This window comes from Cupressus sempervirens, chromosome 9 (genome assembly GCF_028749045.1).
Source record: "Cupressus sempervirens isolate cs-2001-9-10 chromosome 9, ASM2874904v1, whole genome shotgun sequence".
NCBI classification, from domain to species: Eukaryota; Viridiplantae; Streptophyta; class Pinopsida; order Cupressales; family Cupressaceae; genus Cupressus; species Cupressus sempervirens.
This window is the reverse complement of record NC_143126.1, coordinates 432,143,784-432,163,833: the sequence shown is the minus strand read 5'-3', so window position 1 is coordinate 432,163,833 and position 20,050 is coordinate 432,143,784. Positions and strand designations below refer to the sequence as shown.

At 37.4% G+C, this 20,050-nt stretch overlaps 1 protein-coding gene across 4 annotated transcripts in view; it reads right to left on the bottom strand.

Annotated features, from left to right (window-relative positions):
* Positions 1 to 18,468, bottom strand: part of LOC149539139 (peptidyl-prolyl cis-trans isomerase FKBP19, chloroplastic-like) — a 248,668-nt gene extending 230,200 nt beyond the window's left edge. For 2 of the 4 annotated variants that reach the window (XM_089800465.1, XM_089800466.1), the window contains exons 1-2: positions 18,179 to 18,368; positions 17,991 to 18,075 (exon numbers count right to left, since the gene is read on the bottom strand). In XM_089800465.1, coding sequence (XP_089656591.1) covers positions 17,991 to 18,075; positions 18,179 to 18,241 — 148 coding nt within the window. In that variant the 5' untranslated portion in view covers positions 18,242 to 18,368. Of the gene's footprint in view, positions 1 to 17,990; positions 18,076 to 18,178 lie in introns of all 4 variants that reach the window. The other 2 variants (XM_089800464.1, XM_089800467.1) reach the window with 2 other exon arrangements.
* Between the last annotated feature and the right edge of the window lie 1,582 nt (positions 18,469 to 20,050).

The following is a 20,050-nucleotide window of genomic DNA, read 5'->3' as shown; positions in this document are numbered from 1 at the left end:
GAAGGAATATAGTCCATTAAAAGATGCCAAGCATCAGCTGATAAAGTAAAGAAGTTAATGATAACTTTTGAAGAAATTATGGACACCATGAATGAAAAGAAAGCCCTCCTTATCAGTGCCTATCCTGATAGAGCAAGGGAGGTAATAAAGAGATTATCTTTCACGCCTACAATAGGTTTAGGACAATTGGTTATTCAGAAGAAATCTGGTTACAGCATAGTCAGAACTAGGGAGCAAATTACTGCCAAGGGGAAGGAAAAAGTTGCATTAACCGGTAATGTTTTAACAAGAGGACTTCAACTGGAAGAAAGGCCTCCAGAGCCAATGCCCAAGAGGCAGAGAATAGAAGAGAAGCAAGTATCACAAGGGGATGATTATACACCATCCTGATCTCCCCTACGTGTGGGAGAAGAACAGCTCACTAGAGAGCAAATTGAGCAGCTTGGATCTCAGGGTGGAGTGTTCATTACCACTGCAGAATTGGAAGAAGGAAATCCCAGAGAACCTCCTATGCCCAGCCTGGAATTGACTGTGGCTGATTTCAAAGGAAAGGAGTTGGATCCTATAGTAGAACAGGCTAACCATGAATTCTTATCTGATGACAACATTATAAAGTCAAGGGCCTTTTACCAATTTGCATGGAGAACAAATATTGAAAACTTTGAGGAAAGATGCCGTAAGAGGAAGGCTGAGCAAACAGAGAAAGAAGATTCAGTCATACAAGATGAGATCAAGAAAGAAATGATGCAGGAATTTTGTAGAGTGACTCCTAAAGAGGGAAGAAGAATGATCAAATCATCTGGAGTTCTACTTTTGCCAAATTGGGACATAACAGATGCAACATTGTTTAATATTGTTATGAAGAAGTTGAGCACTGAGGATAAAAAGAAAAGGGCACTCAGTAGTGCTAAATATAGTGAAGACCATGCTGCCTTAGTTATTTGGTCCTTAAAAGAGGAGCTAAGGCTAGCTATTCTCAAACTGGTAACTCTAAATTGACAAGTAACTTGATTGTCAAAAGAGTAGAAGATACTCCAAATGAAGAGGTAGCAGAATTAAATGTTGAAACAACCACTCTCACTTTAGCCACTACTAGGAAAGAGAAACGGTTTGTACAAGAGTTATAGGAGAAATATGAACAAGTCCTAGACGCCTACAATAGGAAGACCAGAAAATGATTAACCTTGAGAATAAAATAACAGGACGCAAAGGACAGTCTAGCAGGCTCAGAATTGCTCCTCCCCTTCCCCCTGTGCCACCTTTCAATACCATCCCAATTGTGGAAATTCCAAGCGCTCCACAAGAACCCCAACTCTACACAGCTGAGGAGCTTGAAGATGAAAAGGCAAAAATATGGTCATTACATGTGGAGTTGGGTATCAAACATGAAAATAGGATAAGAGATACAATTTTGAATCTAGTAGACAAGGTAGGTTGGCCCTCATTTTATTTAGAATTGTCAAAATTAATAGAGATATGGAATGAGTTGATAAACAATGAGGCAACCTTAAGGCCAATTTCATATAAATGGAATAGCAGGGATGATACCATTACAGCCCTTTGATGTCATGTCATAGATTTTTCTGATGAACAAGTGGAAAGAACTTTTGACCAGGCTACTAATCTCTTAGATTTTGACCACGAGAAATTTATTGCAGAGAAAGATAAATAATTGTTTCATTAAATACCTCGCTAAAAAATTTATCTTTTTCCACATGTACTCAAAGGTATAGGACAAATAAAAGAAAAGGAGGAATGGGCTAAAGAATTGAATGAATTAATGAGCATCGGGCTAAATAAAGTTGTAAATCATGAAAAGTCCATATGGTTTGCCAGAACTACAGAGGAAGTGGTACAAATGCAATTATTTTTTTGATTCTTTTAAACAAGAGTTTGAAGAAATAAGGAAAATTGGAAAAAGTGTCTTGAAAATGGAACAAGAAATATTGAGGTTTAATTGGTTTGATGATACACTCTTCGACAAGTGGATAACAGATTACTCATCAGCAACACAATTGTTGCAAATGACAGTTGAAGTAGAGTGTAGACAAAGCAGTAGCTACAAAAAAGGTGCAGTTAGTTGATGTATCAGTTCAAAGTTCAAATAGAGGGAACAAATGAGGAACAACCAATTGCAACTGTGGACATGGCAGTTCAAACTGATGGTCTGGCAGAGGATCAACCAATTGTGATTAATATCCAGATTGTTGAACCTGATACATCATGTGCAAACCAGGTGGTCCCACAGTTGGAAGATCAACAAATACAATCAGGCCAATCATCAAATAAAGCAGAGCAACAAGAAATTGCTACAACAGAATTGGTCCCACCACAAGAAGATCAATGATAAAGACAATTTGTTGCAAAAATCCAAGCAAACACCAAATTTTGGCTTTTCGTGATAACGGCAGCTTTTGTCCTTTGGTCTTTCTTTTCCTTTAAAGACAACTGTCCCTTTCCCTCTATGCCCGTAGCTTGTTGCATCTCACACTATATAAGTGAGTTCCCAAGGCTAGAGGATGGTCCAAAGTCTGTACAATTTCTAATGCTATTTTTGCAGTCGGTCCAGTTAGTCTTTGTGTCAACTTTATGATGTATTCATTTTTGCAAACCTGAGAATACAATGAACATTGAAGGATTAAGTTTGACAAGTTCTAAGTTATACTTCAAGTCTATATCAGTATTGTATTGTTTTCAAGGAAAATTAATACAAAGAAATGTTTTACAATATTTGTGTCTCTGAATTTTGTCTCCTCTTTCATGTGTCTGAAATTTTGGGATTGAAAAGAACAAGGATAATTCATTTTAATGCAACTTGGATAGATTGTATATCTTTTCATTGAATGCTTTTAATTCAAGGAGTTAAGTAAATGCTTTCATGAATTGATAGGGTTTCTAGAGATTTGGGAGGGATATCATAAGAATGAAGTTTAGAGTTAACTACTGATAAATTTAATTGCAAGGTAATTGAATAGGTCAAGTTTTTTACTAGTGTGACTCTGTGTAGCAATGGATAAGGCATTGATCATCAATTCAGATGCAAATTGTTAAGTTCATATGGTTGCATAAAGCATAAATTAAAATCAAATCAATATTTACTTTTTTGTATGAAGAATCAACTACTGGTCACTTATTTGTAATAGTATTTCTCTGAATTATAGTTAGTTGCTGCAATCAGGAATTCATTTCAAATCCAAGAAGATTTGTTGACCATTTTTTATTGTAGGGGATATATCTGAAAAAAGAATATTAGTAAACATATTTTGAAGAGAGAATCATAGAACTAGTCACATTTTCATCCATAAGGTGCACCCGCCTTGGCCCTACAAAGCCTAAAGTGTAGAGAATCTCTGTGATTCTGTTGAAGTTGGTCCAAATCTGAAGAAAATTCAGTTGAATATAGGAAATAGCTAACCCTTAGACTGAGTCTTGTCTTCTACATCCTAGTATTGGGTATTTTGTAGCCTGGTAGTTTTAAAACACCAACATGATCTTTCAAGGAGACATCGAGGTTATGAGACCAATGTTTATGAAGTGTTTATATATGATTTGAAGAATATTAATGAGTGTATCCCTACATTGTCATCCATAAGGTGCACCCGCCTTGGCCCTACAAAGCCTAAAGCGTAGAGAATCTCTGTGATTCTGTTGAAGTTGGTCCAAATCTGAAGAAAATTCAGTTGAATATAGGAAATAGCTAACCCTTAGACTGACTCTTGTCTTCTACATCCTGGTATTGGGTATTTTGTAGCCTGGTACTTTTAAAACACCAACATGATCTTTCAAGGAGACATCAAGGTTATGAGACCAATGTTTATGAAGTGTTTATATATGATTTGAAGAATATTAATGAGTGTATCCCTACACAAATCTTAGGCAAAGAATTTCACCAACTACAACTATATTTCAACTTAAAAGAAATGTGCAGACCAATCCTTAATCCAACATTGAGCAAATGGAGTCAACCCTTGTATAATCATATTATCAAACCCTTCAAAGACAGCATGCACACCATCAACTACTGGACAGAGAAACTGAAATACAAGCCCTAGTCTAAATGACTTTAACCCCAGTTGAAGGAGACCAATTAGACAGATATTGCATTGCATAAAATATCTGATAATCAAGAGCATGTACTAATTTCAATCCATCAAAGAGTAGTATGAATCCTAGAGGATGAATAAGGATGCAAGCAATTGTAAAACCAAATACTCAAGTTGAGAATTTAAAGAAAGTGTGTTTTATATTGCCTTTAATATAAGGAAGTACATCAAAGTAGTGTTAGTTGCATATACCAACAAGAAATTGCTTAAGACCCAATTCATTTTGCTTCATTTGCAAAAAGGCATGTTCATCCTTCCTAAATAATATATACTAACTTATATATATAGGTCTTGGAACCCCTTCCCATAAAAACGAAAGAGTGGAACAAAGCTAGAGACTTTTTCAAAAAGATAACTATCTTAACTAATTACATAAGTAATCATATCTCAATAAACGAAACATTAAAAACATTTAATGGCTTATTCAGCCCAATCCATGTCTTCCTCCTCGTCGTTTATTATGTCCGTTGTTGTCATCTTAGGGATAGTCATATAATCATTCACCCATTTTGCAATCTAGGCATGTGTCGACCATATGAATTTGGACACTTTTGCGATGAATGTCTGCAAGTTCGACCATTTCTTCCCTTTATAAACCCTCACGTCCATATCAAATTTGGTGAACTTATTCTCCACGATAATCATCCTGTCCAATAATCTATGGAATGCATCTATCTGGAAATCTTTCTCCGCTTTGAACTTGGCCATGGCCTTTTGTGGTAGTATTGTCAATTCATTATTCCAGATTTCCAAATCTTTAACTTTCCCATCATTGTCTTTGGTAGCAGGAATGGCCAATGACATGAGGAAATGATAGGCACCAGCTTTTGCTCTAATTTTTGGTGTTCTTGATCCATGTAACTTAGATTTTTAGATATTGCATCAAGGATATTGACTGTGGCCTTAAATTGGGAAGGGGAATTTGGATCCCTCTTAGTCACTTCATAGAGCCTACCCAACTCAAATCTAAAAGGCTTCCACTTCCTTTCAAGCTCTGACAATACAAATTTTTTTTTCTTAAAAAAATCTAGCATATGGTTGACCATCAGGAAACCTTCATATATCTCATCACACTTGCTTAAAATGGCTCTTGTTCTAAAGATAAGAATCTCTTATAAGTTCCTATGAATATAGCACTTGTGCACATATTCTTGTTTTGGCTCTTCAAGTTGTTTTTCCTCAATAGCAATGGTAGGGGATGGTTTGTGAATCACAACAGCACCAGATGCCTCAGGGATTTTTAACTCATGCAATTCCTTTTCTAACCTTCTTGTCTTCACTCGCAACTCTTGAATCATATCCTACAGATGTCTAACTTGGGCATGGTTAAACATCACTTTGTGTGTCATCTCAGTAGCAGTGGTCAATAGGTTAGTGATATCAATGGTCTGTACCAATGCCATGCCTCAAGTGCCTTTGGAAATGTGAATCAACCTAGGTTTGTTACCTTTGGAGGTAACCCAAGTGGCAAGAGTCTCTATCTTGAGGTCAAACCCCGATCCCTGCACCTTTTCAAGAGTTTCAAATTCTGACTCAAAAGTAGGATCTTCCTGTTTTCTAACTTGCTCAACTAAAAACAATCTTTCAATGGTAACCCAAGCACAATTAGCATATCACTTTTCTGTACAATTTCTCTTGCTTCTTCCCCACTACAAGAAATGCTATCTAAGTGTAATTCATCAATCATTTGTTGTACAATTATTGCATGTTGTGATTCGTCTACACCCTCTAATTTTTTCCTTTTCTTTTCATCAATGTCTTTCATCTTATATCTAATCCAGAAATCCTTGAACTCCTATGTCTGTGTGAAATTTTCCTGCCCAATGCCCCTAAGAGAGATTACCTCTCTCTCATCCTCAGTGTCTATAGGTTCTTCATTCTCCATAGTTTGTGCATAGTAGCCATGTTCCTTTTCTTGGAAGACTAGAAGAGGTGATGTTTCTTTTGTCACTGTGCTTTCTTTCAAACTCCTCAAAATATGAGGAACTTCTTTCAATTTTCCCTCATTATTTGAATCCTCATAGAATACCAGAGGGGTACTACTTACTTCAAGTACATCTGATTGTGGCATAGGAGGAATCTGAATCAGATTCATTACTATCAGTCTTCTCTTCTTTTTGGCTGGTGGGTTTTGAGGTTGTTCAATGCCTTTTCATTTCTCTCGTTTCATGTGTTCATGACACAATTTGTCAAAGTCTTGAATACACCTGTCAATCTTGATTGCCTCAAATTCTTCCTCATTACAGAAACAAGGGAGACTTTTACTCAACCTTTGGTTTTCTATCTTCGAGAGAGCACTTCTTCACCCTCTGGATTATCTATGAGGCATCATCACAATTTCGAATAATATCATCCTCCATATTAAACTGATGAGTGTAACTTGCAATGAAAGACTTAATATGTCCCTTAGGATCATATTCCTTAGCTTTATCACTGATAAACTAGAAATTTTTCATGATATACTCTTGGACTTCTTGCAACATAAAGTAGCCCACCACGAAACCATCAAACTTTATGAAGTGAGGCATTATGTTCCCTTTCCTTCTTGATTGAGCTATATCCTTTTCTATCCACAATAATTACCAAACAAATTCTATGAAACCTACCCATTAAGATTCAAGTTGTGGAAGCTTATGGGTTGCCTGTCTACACCCATACAATCTGATCAGTGTGTAACCTAGCTTGCAGATCCAATCTCCAAGGTTGAATTCATTGCCTTTCTCAAGCAGAAAATATTTAGGTCTCAACATAATTTTGAGTTGTGGTATCCTAGTAATAGCCCCCCCCCAAGTAGCCTTGTGATCCATTCTACAAACACATCCCTAAACATCTTACAATTGCCAACCATGCATGTCGCAAGCCCTACACCACATCTGAATAGGTAATTTGTTGCGTTCTTCATTACATGTAGCCAGCTTCAAGGAATCTAAATTGGTTGACATTTTGAAAGAGAATGAAGTGGCACAGAAGAGAATACTTTTTAAAAGTTCTTGAGGTTTTCCATTGGGATAACTGCACGTGAAGTGACCTCTCAATCTCATTGGCAAAGTCAACTCCAGGTAAGCATGAGGGTTTTGAATCCTCATGAACTTATACATGTAGTCCAATGGGATCTTTTGTTTTTCATCTTCACCAAATAGCTGAGACCAAGAGTAATAGATATTCTTAAAGAAGCCCATGAAAGATTCAATCAGATGAGGGCCCATATGCTCAACTAGCATCAACCTATTATCTTGGCCTCTTGTCATGAAATGTGCAATTTCCTTGTATCTAGCAAACTTCATTACCCTCTCGTATTCTGCCTTGAATTATGTCCTGTCAATCTTAGTGAGTGTCTGGGTGCTTAAGTCAAAGCATTCTTCATGCATGATTTGGTGGTAACCAGCAAGGGCATCCCATCCACTTTCCTTATGGTTCTCGTTGCTCAATGTCTCTAAACACATTAGGCACAACAATTTTCCCCAAAGCTAACCTTGTGGGATTATTTCTAGTATCCTCCTCATCTTTATTAGCATAAAAATATCAAAATAGGAATCTACCACAAATTGTTAGCATCTCTATATCCTCTTAGTTCATCAATAAAACCCCCATGGTGCCAGTAGAAGAAGACCTTGGAAATATATCTAGGAGCATTTTCTAAATGACCTTTTCCATGTTTTCTTCCTTGGTTTTTCTAGCACTAATTTCCTTTTTAACTAACATTTTGGTTTTCAGAAAAAGAGAAACTCAACGTAAGGTAAAGGATTGAACTTACAATTTTCCTAAATTGCAGAAATCTCCTCGCAGTAGATTGTTTTCTCTCCGAGATCCTTTTCAACTCCCGACACCACTTTGCATGAAACAAATGACCTTCTTTAATAGTTAGTCATGGTTATTTTCTTATAAATTTTGCATTCATGAGTTAAGGCTTTCGCACGAGCAGCCACTTCACAATTTCCTTTAAGTTGTCAATTCAGACATTCCTCCTAATTAATATTCCATAATTCAAGAGCTCTAAGTTGATGTTTTTATTTATCTTAACTCAATTGGATTGCCGAAAAACAACTTTCGCACTTTCGCCAACTAGCCTCGGTGTGCCTTGAGAAACTCTAAACCGCTCAACAATGATGCCCGTGATTTAGCAAAAAAGTCACTACTTCGCATGTTCTATCAATCACCTCTTCTAAAATAGCGAAAAATAGTTATTTTGCATGGTATCCAATTTTCTTTTCCCGAAACAGCAAAATTTTGCTATTTCGCAGGTACCTTTCAACATGGTCTGCGATATAGTGAAAAACATGACTTTTCCTTAATGTTGGTTGAGAAATCTTAAACTCATCTAGATTTTAGGAAAAGAAATTTTAGGGTCTATCAAGGTAGAAAGGTACTTCCAAAATAGCGAAATTTCATTGTTTCGGCAAAAACAAAATAGATTCCATGCAAAATGGTGATTTCTCATTATTTCAGGAAGGGTGAAGTGAAGAGCATGCGAAGTGGCGATTCTTCACTAAATCACGGGCACTATTGTTCAACGGTTACGAAGTGGTGAAATTTCGGAGTTTCGGTGGCACGACAAGGTAGGCTTGCGAAAGTGCGAAAGTGATTTTTTGACATTCTAAAAGAGCTAAAATAAATAAAGGACATCAAGTACGCACACATTAAATTGAGAGAATGTCTGAGTTGACAGCTTGAAGGAAGTTATGAAGTGGCCATTTGTGTGGAAGTTCTATGCTCATGACTATGAATTAAATGAAAAATAAAGGTGACCAACTATTAAAAAGGCTAAATTGTTCCATGTGAAGTTGCATCTGGAGCTGAGAAGAATTGCAGAGAGCAAGCAAGTGATTGCAAGGTGGTTTTTGCAAAAAGCAATAAGTTCAATTCTCTACCCTAGTTTAAGTTCCCTTTTCCTGAGATCAAAATGCCAGTTAAAAAAGAAGTTTGTGTTAAAAAGACTAAGGAAGAAAATGTGGAGAAAACTATCCAAAAAATGCTTTTAGATATATTTCTTGGATCTTCTTCTACTGATACTATGGGGGTATTCACTGATGAATTAAGGGGATGTAGAGATGCTAGTCTCCCAATTTATGGTAGGTGTCTATTTTGGTACTTCTATGCTAACAAAGATGAGGAGCCTAGGAATAATCCATGGAGCTTAGACTTAGGCAAGATCATTATGCCGAATATATTTATAGACATTGAGCTCATGAACATTCTGGCAAAACATTATGAACCAGCAACCAGAACAATAAGAAAAGCACAAAGATTATGAACAATAAGAAACATTTAGGAAAAGCACAAAGATTGTGAACAATAAGAAACATTATGAACTTACCATTTTCCTAAATTGTCAATCTTTGTAAGAGCTTGGGGTGCATAGAAGAATACTTTGGCCTAAGCGCCCCAAGCTCTTACAGATTGACAAGGAACAGTTTAAAGTAGATTATCAAAGGATAATGAAATTTGCTAGATATAAGAAAATTGCACATTTCATGACTAGAGGCCAGAACAATAGACTAATGTCAATTGAGCACATGGGCCCTCATCTAGTCAAATCCTTTCATGGGTTTCTTTAAGAATACATACTATGTCTGGTCCCAATTGTTTTGAGAAGATGAGGAGCAAAAATCCCACTAGATTATATGTACATGTGTATGAGGATCTAAAATCCTCATAGTTACTTAGAGTTTGACTTTGTCGGTGAGATTGAGAAATCACTTCACCTGCAAATAACCAACCAGAGGACCTCAAAAACTTTCAAAAATTATTCTCTGCTCTGCCATTTAATTCTCTTCCAAAATGTCATCCAATTTAGAAATTCCATGAAGCTGACCACTTGTAATGAAGAAAGGCAACAAATTACCTATTCGGATATGGTGTAGGACTTGAAATGTTCATGGTACAGATGGTGATTAAGGGATATTCAGAGATGTATTTGTGACATGGATTACAAGGTTACTTGGGGGGTCTGTTATTAGGATACCTCAACAAATCAAGATTATGCTAACGCCCAAGGAATTCTTACCTGATAAAGGTTATGAATTTAATCTTGGAGATTGGATCCGCAAACCAGATTTCACACTAATCAGATTGTATGGGTGGAAACACTGATTCTGAACTTGTAGCTTCAAAGTAGAACCACGCCTCATTTATCTTACTAATTCTCACCCGAAGTCTCTTAAACAAAGAATTCAATTTGATTAAGTCAAAATGCTTTCAAGAATTGTGATATCCCCTTTTGGGAATAAAATTTAACATTAAATTTTAATTAATCAATATAATCTAAATCAATAACACTGATATTATTATTCAATATAATAATCAATAAATAAGCAAGCAGAGTGGGTTTAACTATGGAGGAAACTTTGTAGTTAAGCGCGCTTGAGTTGGAGTAGTACTAGGATGGGTGACCTCCCAGGAAGTCTTGATGCTTCATCTTTGTGAGCATCACCTGGATCCAATGACTGCTAAGTGTTCCATTCATTCTCATAAGAGGTGTGTTTGTGTGAGTCACTACTCATGAAACATGTGTCAATTAGTTTGACTCTAAAACTACACAATGAAATTCTTATAGCAATATCACAACCAGATAATACTACTAATGTTATCCACTCATGTAATATTAATAATATTAATCAATCATATTAATCAAATAATATACATTAGTAACAAATATATAAATGAATCTAATCATATTCATAATATGAAAAAATTACATGTAACCAGTATCGACTAAATAGCCAATTAGAAAGACCAAAGACTTATTTATCCGTATGCATTGTTTATTTTCTTTACTTAATCTCTCAAAGTGGCTAAGGAAAAGAATGATCAAATATACTTCTAATCAAACATGTGGCTGAAGATATATATAATTGATAATAGTTAACAGCAAACATAAATACTACGAATTACCAAACAACAGTTCCATCGCCAACATTAGTATTAAAATTCATATTATATTCAGCAATTAGTAAAGAAGCACATAAAGTCATACAATTAATAGTTAACAGAGCTAAGCCATAAAATACATGAGATGTGTCTTTTAGCCTAATTGGCTGAACATTCCAAATACTGAATATAAGTAGACAACCACATAACACTTTCAAGATCACCGGTCAAGGAATAGGAAAGGAAAAGAAAGATTGTCATAAAAGGAAATAAAATATTTTATAGTACTAGCAGACAACATGTGACAGAAAATCATGATGTAACTTATCTATGAGTTAAGGGGACCAATATATGGTCTAATTTATTAAAATATATATAGTAATAATAATTAACTCAGAATAGGAGATTATATGGATTATCTAATAGGAAAAATATATACATTTGTTCTAATCAACAGGGCCTTAGAAGAAAGAAATAATATATTGATAGATAGCACATCGAATGAAATAAAATGTACATTGAACAAAGTAAATGAAAAGAGATGGAAGTAAAAGAACAAAGCATGTGGAATAGAGGACAATCAAACATTTCTTATTTTATATCATATTTGCTAATCTATGAAAGAATAGCAGATTACAAATACAATTGTTACTCATCTTATAGGAGATAAAATAAGATAAGATAAATTTATTAATGTCCAACAATAGACCACAAAGGGGGGTCTAAGGGACTCAAAGCATACAAATAGTGCAATCACCAACAACAAGAGCACCAAATGGTGTCCGGGAAAGAGCAAGTAAGAAAGAAAAAGAGCTGAAGAGGGAAGACTAGAGATCCTTCTAAGGCTGGAAGAAGTCCACCACTGAAGGATATGGTCCGGGGGGAGCAGGAGCCTTCACCCGTCTCAGAGTATTGTTGGGGTGGAGTGTTGCTGCCAAGTGTAGCTGCTGTGGGGTCTCACAGATCTGGTGTGACTGGATGTAGGAGCGTTGAGCGGTCGCTTTGTCCCCCGGGTAGGCAACACAAGCAAGAAAAAGGAAGAGATAATATGATTTGAAGCCTTGCTCAAAGGGAACAAAAGTTACAAAGTGTGGTCACAAAGTTGTGTGGACTCGCAGAGGTAAAGTGCAAGGCATCACTGGTTAGTGTATAAATTTGAAAGGGACCTGCAGTCTCTAAATAGGCAATGAACCTTTCCTTGATCTCATAGTTGATGGGGCAATGGAAGATGGAGTGAGTCTTTGTTTCCGTCTCCATCAAGGCACAAAGGCAATAAATCTGGTCAGCTCTATCGATCTAATGATTTGTCTGAATACGACGCCAATGGGAACCGACCCTAAAGGAACCTAAAGGGAAACAGAGAGGAGATAATAAAAAGAAAAATATAATAAAAGTGTAATGTTCCATTCCTAGTTCCCATCAGATAGTTACTTCTAGTTCTTGTTAGGAAGTTGCCTAGTTCCCGTCAGGAAGTTGCCTGGTTCCCATCAGGAAGTGCTTCTAGCTCCTGTAAGGAAGTTGTCTAGTTCTTATCAGGAAGTTGTCTAGGTCTTGTCGAAAAGTTGCTTGGTTCCCGTCAGGAAGTGCTTCTAGCTCCCGTCAAGAAGTTGCCTAGTTCGCGTCAAGTTGTTGCTTGGTTCCCATCAAGAAGTGCTTCTAGCTCCTGTCAGGAAGTTGCCTAGTCCTGTCAAGAAGTTACTTCTAATTCTTGTCAGGAATTTTCTTGGTTCTCGCATGTAGTTACCTAATTCCCATCAAGCAGTTACTTGGTTCCCGTTAGGAAGTGCTTCTAGCTCTTGTTAGTTTGTTGCCTAATTCTCGTCAGGAAGTTGTTTGGTTCCCATTAGGAAGTTGCTTCTAGTTCCTGTCAAGAAGTTGTTTCTAGTTCCTGTCAAGAAGTTGCCTGGTGTAGGGTATCTGAAATAGAGGTGGTTCGTGTGGTGTGGTGTGTTTGCGCCATAGGGAGCAAATCAATATGGAGTTTTAATATCCTTCATTAACGAATCAGAGAAAACATCTAATTGCCAACACGTAGAAGTACACCATATAATGGTTACACAAGCAAGTCACAAGTTATCACAAAGAGAATATAGTTGCAAAAAATGATGGTACTCGGATTTGCCAGACCACAGTAACTCAACCTCACAGACATAAATACCCCATCAAGGGAGAAACTAAGTGTCGACAAAAGACACGGCAAACTCCTACGGAAACAATTAAAATAAAATTGGGTTCGAGAAATGCTAAATCAATCGATCCATAAACAAAGTTTTTAATTTATTATTCATTTTGTGACGGGGGCATTACAGTCCTCTCATCCAAGAATTTGCTTGCCCTTAAGCAAACACAATGTTGGATGTTAAAGAGCTTGTCACCTTCCCACGTGGTGTCATTGAGCAGCAAGTGTTTCCAGTGTACCAAATATTCCTTAATGGTATGATTCTACAGTTTTCAATCCCGTATGTCAAGGATTTTGACAGGCTCCAATATCAACTTTCCTTCATCATTCAAAGGTGGGAAGTTAGCGGATAAAGAAATGTTCTGCCCCACAGCCTTCTTCAAGCAAAATACGTGGAAAACATTGTGAATCTGACTTTCTTCTGGTAGATCAAGCTTGTAGGCCACTTCACCTATTCGACAAGTTATGCAATACGGACCATAGAATCGTGGCCTTAGTTTTTCTTTGCCACTAACCTTCACAAATGACTACCTATGTGGTTGAAGACAGAGATATATCAGATCACCTACCTCAAAGCTTCTCTCACTTCAATATTTGTCTGCATACATCTTTTGTTGATTATGTGCCTATTGGAGGTTCCCCTTCAAGACCCCCAAAATGTCCTACTCTTCTTGCAGCCAATCCTTTGCCTTCAATGTGTGATTGCCACTCAAAACCATATCTACAAATGAGGGGGGTTCATATCTATAGAGTGCCTTAAAGGGCACCATCCTAATGGATATGTGGTAAATGGTGTTATAATAGTACCCCCCAAGATGTAACCATTTAACCCATACCCTTAACATAGTTGTAAAGGTATCCTTCCAGCCACTGGTTCACGATTTTTGTTTGTCCATCGGTCTAGGGATGATAACTGGTACTTGGTGACAATTTTGTCCTTGCCAACCGAAATAGTCATGTCCCAAAGGTGCTAAGGAAACAACAGTCCCTTTCACTTCCAATGTTTTGCAGCAATCTGTTCAAGCAAAAGGTTTCCTTGAAGAAAAAATCTGCTACTTGGCAGCCCAGAACTCAATGAGAATGGTGAAGAAGTGTGTGTACTTTGCCAATCTGTCAACCACCACGAAAATGAAATCTTTTCCATTTACCTTTGGAAGTCCAGTAATAAAATCCATTGAGATGCTATCCCATTTCTGTTCTGGATATCGGCAAGGATTGTAACAAGCCTGCTGGTGAGGTATGTTCAGATTTGTTTTGTTGGCATGTTGCACATGCTCGCACATACTGCAGGACATCATTCTTAAAACCCTTCCATGAAAATCTTTCTTTCATCTACCTATAGGTTTTGAGTAATCCTCGGTATCCATCTAAAGGTGAGGAGTGCATTTCCTTCAAAACTTATGCTTCATTGTGGATTCAGGTACCAAATATATTATGTCCTTGTAGTAGATGATGTCATTGACTGCCTTGTATCGGTCATCCTAAATGTCGCCATCCACCAATTTACATGCAAAAGTGTTCTTGGAGTACTCCACCAATAAGTACGCCTTCTAATCGCCTAAAATATGAGATAATGAACAAATGACGGGTTTTCTTCACAAAGCATCTACTATGACATTATTCTTTCCATTTGCTTATTCAACGTCAAAATCAAAAGCATGAATCTTACTTACCCATTTTTGTTGCCTCTCGTTCAAATCCTGTTGCTTTAAAAAAAATCTCAAGCTAATATGATTGGTACGGGCAACAAACTTGGCATCTACCAGATATTGTTGAAACTTGGTTAGGGTGTACACGATGGCTAACATCTCTTTGTCATAGATGGAATATCAGCATTCACCTTGTGTAAGTTTCCGACTCTCATAGGCTATAAGGTGCCTTTCCTGCATCAGCATAGCACCAATACCCTCTCTAGAAGCATCACACTCTAGAATGAAAGATTGTGTGAATCGGGTAAAGCAAGAATTGGACAAGTACTTATTGCTTCTTTTAACTTATCAAAAGTGTGTTGTGCCTTTTCATTCCACTAAAAGGAGCCCTTCTTAGTCAAATTCGTTAATGAGGCACTGAGTTGAGAGAAACCTTTTACAAACCTCCTGTAGTAACTACAAAATCAAGGATAGCATAAATCTTCTGGCAACTCTAAGAGTGATTTTTGTGGAGGCTTATCAAGGATAGCCTGACTCTTCTCCTGGTGGACTTGTAATCCATATTTACTGACGTGTTCCAGTTATAGTATCTTTATCGTTTCAAATTTGTACTTTAATTGTTTGGCGAATAAAGATTGTGCTTCCATGATTTTGAGGACTTCATCCAAATGCTTTAAATGTTCTTCCCATGTTTTACTATATATAAGAATGTCATGAAAAAATACCAACAAGAACTTACTCAATTGTTTGTTGAATATGCGATTCATGCAAGATTGAAATGTAGCTAGTGTGTTCATTAGTCCAAATGGCATGACCAGGAACTCATAATGCCTATGGTAGCAACAAAAGCCGTATTTTCCACATCTTCCTCCTACATGGGGATCTAATGGTATCTAGAGCAGAGATCTATTTTAGAAAAGTAAACCACACCATGCAACTCATCCAACAATTCATTGATCTTGGGAATAGGGTATCTATTTTTTATTGCATTTTTGTTTAACACACGGTAGTCCACACACGTGTAACATATCATCCTTCTTTTTCACCAACACCATTGATGATGTGAAAGGGCTAGAGCTGGGACAGATCCATCCTTTCTCGAGTAGTTCTTGAATCATTTTCTCAATCTCATCTTTATATTTACTGGGATGACGGTACAGCATGGTGATAACTAGTTTGGCATCGGCTTCTAATTCAATGGTATGCTCAAAACCACGATGGGGAGGTATACTAGGAGGAATGTCTGCAAAAACTTTATCATGTGAATGCAAAATGGCCTACAGCTAATCATCCTATGGTACGCCCATTGCCCTTTTATTGGTTTTGTTGATACGCAAAAATGTGCAGCCCACGCAATGTCATCATGTTGAAAAATGACCTCGATCCATTGTGCAAAAACTTCCTTCGGTCCCTCATCAGCCATCCCTTTGAGAACAACCTTCTTTCCATTGACAATAAAAGTGATGTCCATCTATTTGAAGCTCTATGTGTATTCGTCCAGTGACTCCATTCACTACACGGAATGACCTCCATGTCATCCAAGTCTACTATAAAGAAATCCTATGTCACCGTGTGATTAGCCATGGTGATATTGAGTTAGGGACCAAGGTGCATGCAGGGTAAGAGTGTTCCTCTGGCAACCTTGACTTGGAAACCTATGTAGGTAAACCTCTTCATTTCACTAGTGATGAGTTTGTAAAGTTTAGAGTGGTTCCTCTATCTAGCATCACCCTAAAGGGTTCCCCTTACCCAAAATACCATATATCTCAAACTTGCGGTCAAGGCGATGGCTCCTCCGCACCATACAATGCAGCGATCTCTGTACAGTTTAGGCTGACCGCCTTGGGGTCCTCCTATGGATGACCACCCTCTGTGGGTAAATCTTCCTAATCATCCTTATCATCGAATACGACTTCAATGTAGTGTATTTTCCCTTTTCCAAGGCATCTGTGCACAAGTTCCCAAGGCTCCTTATAAGTGAAACATAATTTCTTCCTTCAAAGTTCTTGTCTGGTAGCTTTGTCCAACAAAGGCTTCTTTAGCAAAGGTTTGTTGTCTTTGTCCCTCGGAACCAATGGTTGTTTGGAGTGGGAGTAACCTCGAGAGGAAGATGTCAATAATGTAAAAAATTAGGAGTGATTTAAAAATCCTACATAGGATTTTGATAAGCACGAAGTTAGGGTGCTCAAGTACTAGGTCCTCTCCCGTAATTGGAACAGAGACAACTTTTGTCATTATATTGGCCCCAAAAGCTCATTGTCACCAAACAAAGGAGCAAAAAGGGAAACCATGTGGCATAATAGACCAATAGCACAATATTACAACCCAATGTAGAAGAAAAACTTGTGGTAAAAAGAGCAAATGCACTCCAATAAAAGATGTTGTATGGCCATATGGGCAAAGGCCACTAAAGGTACACATATTTGCAAGTAAACAAAGGCAACTTAGGATATCTAGACAACAGGCTCAAACAGTAACGGTGATGAAACTGATGGGGTCATTGTTGCAACAAAGCAAAACACTTGAGAAATCACTAAAGTGAATTTACAAAGGCTAGAGAAGCCAATGGTGAAATAGACAATAGGGCAAAGACCATGGCCAAAGAGTTTAAGGTTTTCGGATTTTTCAATCAACCCCAGGGAAATTTCACAAAAAGCTCTAGAATCTGCAAAACAGAACAAAAAGAAACTGAACTTCAACCCTTTATCCAATATGTCATTTGAATTGCACACCATGGAGAATCTTTGTTTCCAACGTATGATTGGGTAGGTTTATCTACCAATTCCAATATTGATGTGTGATTTAATTCCTGGTTTTAAGATCAAAATTTTCTTTTTGAGAGTGGTTGCTTTGCGAGGAAGGCTCATTCCATTCTATTACTGTTTCCAATTTCTATTTGTTTGGATCAATATAACAATTTTAGTGTAGTTTTTATGAGCCACTTCAAAATTCTGAAGTTAACACTTCTTTTTCGAGGATGGTTTCTTTGCGAGGAAGTCCTGTTCCTCTTAAATTGTCCAAAGATGGGCGAAATAATTTGCTATTAGTTAAAAAAAAATACGAACACTCGTATACTGGTAGATTTTCAGAACAACTGGTTTAAAACGATCACTAAATAGCCATGTCAAATTTATACAGACGCAAATTAAATAGAGGACAAATGAAGAGCCACTGGGGAATTTTCCGACTGACCTTGCCTCTGTGGTGTGTGGCGAATGCTGTGAAGCTTCAAACAGAGTCTTTGCTTCTGGACTTTATCGTGGCACAAAAGTACCTTCTAATAAACAATAGGAATTTTCCAATCTCATTAATTAAGAAAAACAAATCCGCAAGTACCCACAAAATTCAAAATAATTAGAATGCCAAGTCAATGTTAAGACCTTTGTGGCGGTCCTCTGCGAATTGAAGATTTGTGGGCACGCAGACGTGAACAGAGTTTCCATCTTCCCAGAGCTCAGTCAAACAGTCGTGAGGAATGGCTAGCTATGGTATGAATTAGTGGCTCCTACAATGGAATTTGAAGACGAAATAGGATAACTCTGGATGGCATATGTTTTCCACATTAGTTGGGTTTATCTTATTGATTAGCTGTGACCCCATGCTATAGCTATGTTCTAGTGGAACATACCACAGCTAAATTGCGTTTCAATGTCCATTTTCGCTCATTTGCTGGCATCATAACCGTGAATCTAGATTTATGTGGTCGATCTCTTTTCAGTTTGTGATATGATATGATATGATATAATTTAATGACGTCCACGAGACTAAAGTAGTCTATGGGACCCATGCAATCACCCTTCCGAGACAGGAGTGAAACTAGTCAGTTGCAAAGTTTTGGTTAACTTGTCTCTCCTTCTCTGAAGTTTGATAATCAAATCCGTTGTTCTCTTCACTTGATCTTCCTTGAATAAATAGTTGAAGTCCTTGTTCTGCAGTATTTTTGTATAATCAGATCCGATGTCGTTGTAAGCCAGGCACTCCTTCACAAAGTGCTGCTCTGTCTCAATTGTTCCCATATTACAGAATAAACATGTTCTGTCTGCCCACTCTTCCTTTAGAACTTGCCATCTACCAGTTTCACATCGCAACTGATGTAAACTAGTTCTAAGTTGTGCCATCAACATTTTTGCTTTCCAGTTAATAGGTGCCCTTATATAGGTCTTTTCATCATGACTAGAAGTGGGATTAAATTCTTTAATGTAATAAGATTTTTTCTGCCCTATGTGTCTTGTCTACAGAATATTGCGAAATTTTTCATTGACAAACTTCTTGATTTCTTTAATGTTATCCGATCAAGTTTGGATGTTGATATCCCATTTTCGCATCCATTTGTTATTTTGCTTCATCAATGTGCTTTTCCACCTCACAAGTTTTTCCTCTATGACCAACTTGGGCCAACGATGTGTTTCCAGACCTTGGGTTTTCTTTAAATAGCTTAGCATCCGGATCAATGCGACGGGTTCTAATGGAAAGGAACCCACCTCCACCAAAAGGATTTCATACGGAACTGTGGTCTTGACTTTAAGATTGCATGTGATGAAGTGTTTTTGAATTCTTTCTACTTGCCGCCATTTCTGTTCGGACATACTACCACCCCACACTTCACATCCGTATAGAATAATCGGAGTGACCAGCAAACCAAAAAGAGTTTTCATGGTCGTCCAATCTCATAATTCTGCATTCCTGCACTTGTTTTGTAAAGAGTATAACGCCTTCCAGCCCCCTTGGATCCTTTTCGATCTGCAAGTATCCCAATTGAGTTTGTTATGAAAATCGATGCCCAAGTATTTGTACTCTTCTACGATCTCAAGGGGGCTATTTTCAAATAGAAACTTGTCTTGTATGCCCCTATTCTTCTTTAGTGAGAAGATCATAATTTTGGTTTTGCTAGTGTTAACTTGCATTCCTACTTCATGACAAAAAATTTCTAGTGCTCTTTCAAACCTTTAGCTGTTCTAGCAAGAATTATGAGATCATCTGCATATAAGAGCAATCTAATCATGAAGTGGGCTAGCTGCACCCCCTCACCATTGGTCTTGTTTATCCACTCTTCTAACTTGTCAATATAGAGCCCGAATAATGTTGGAGAAAGCAGACACCCTTGCTTGACCCCGATGTTGCTGTCAAAATCTTCTAATAGCCCTTCTACCGTTCTGATTTTAGCTTTGACCTGCTCATATAATCTGTAAACCGCTGACCTAAGTTCTTTAGAAACTTCCAACTCTACCATTCTATCCCATAGTTTATTACGT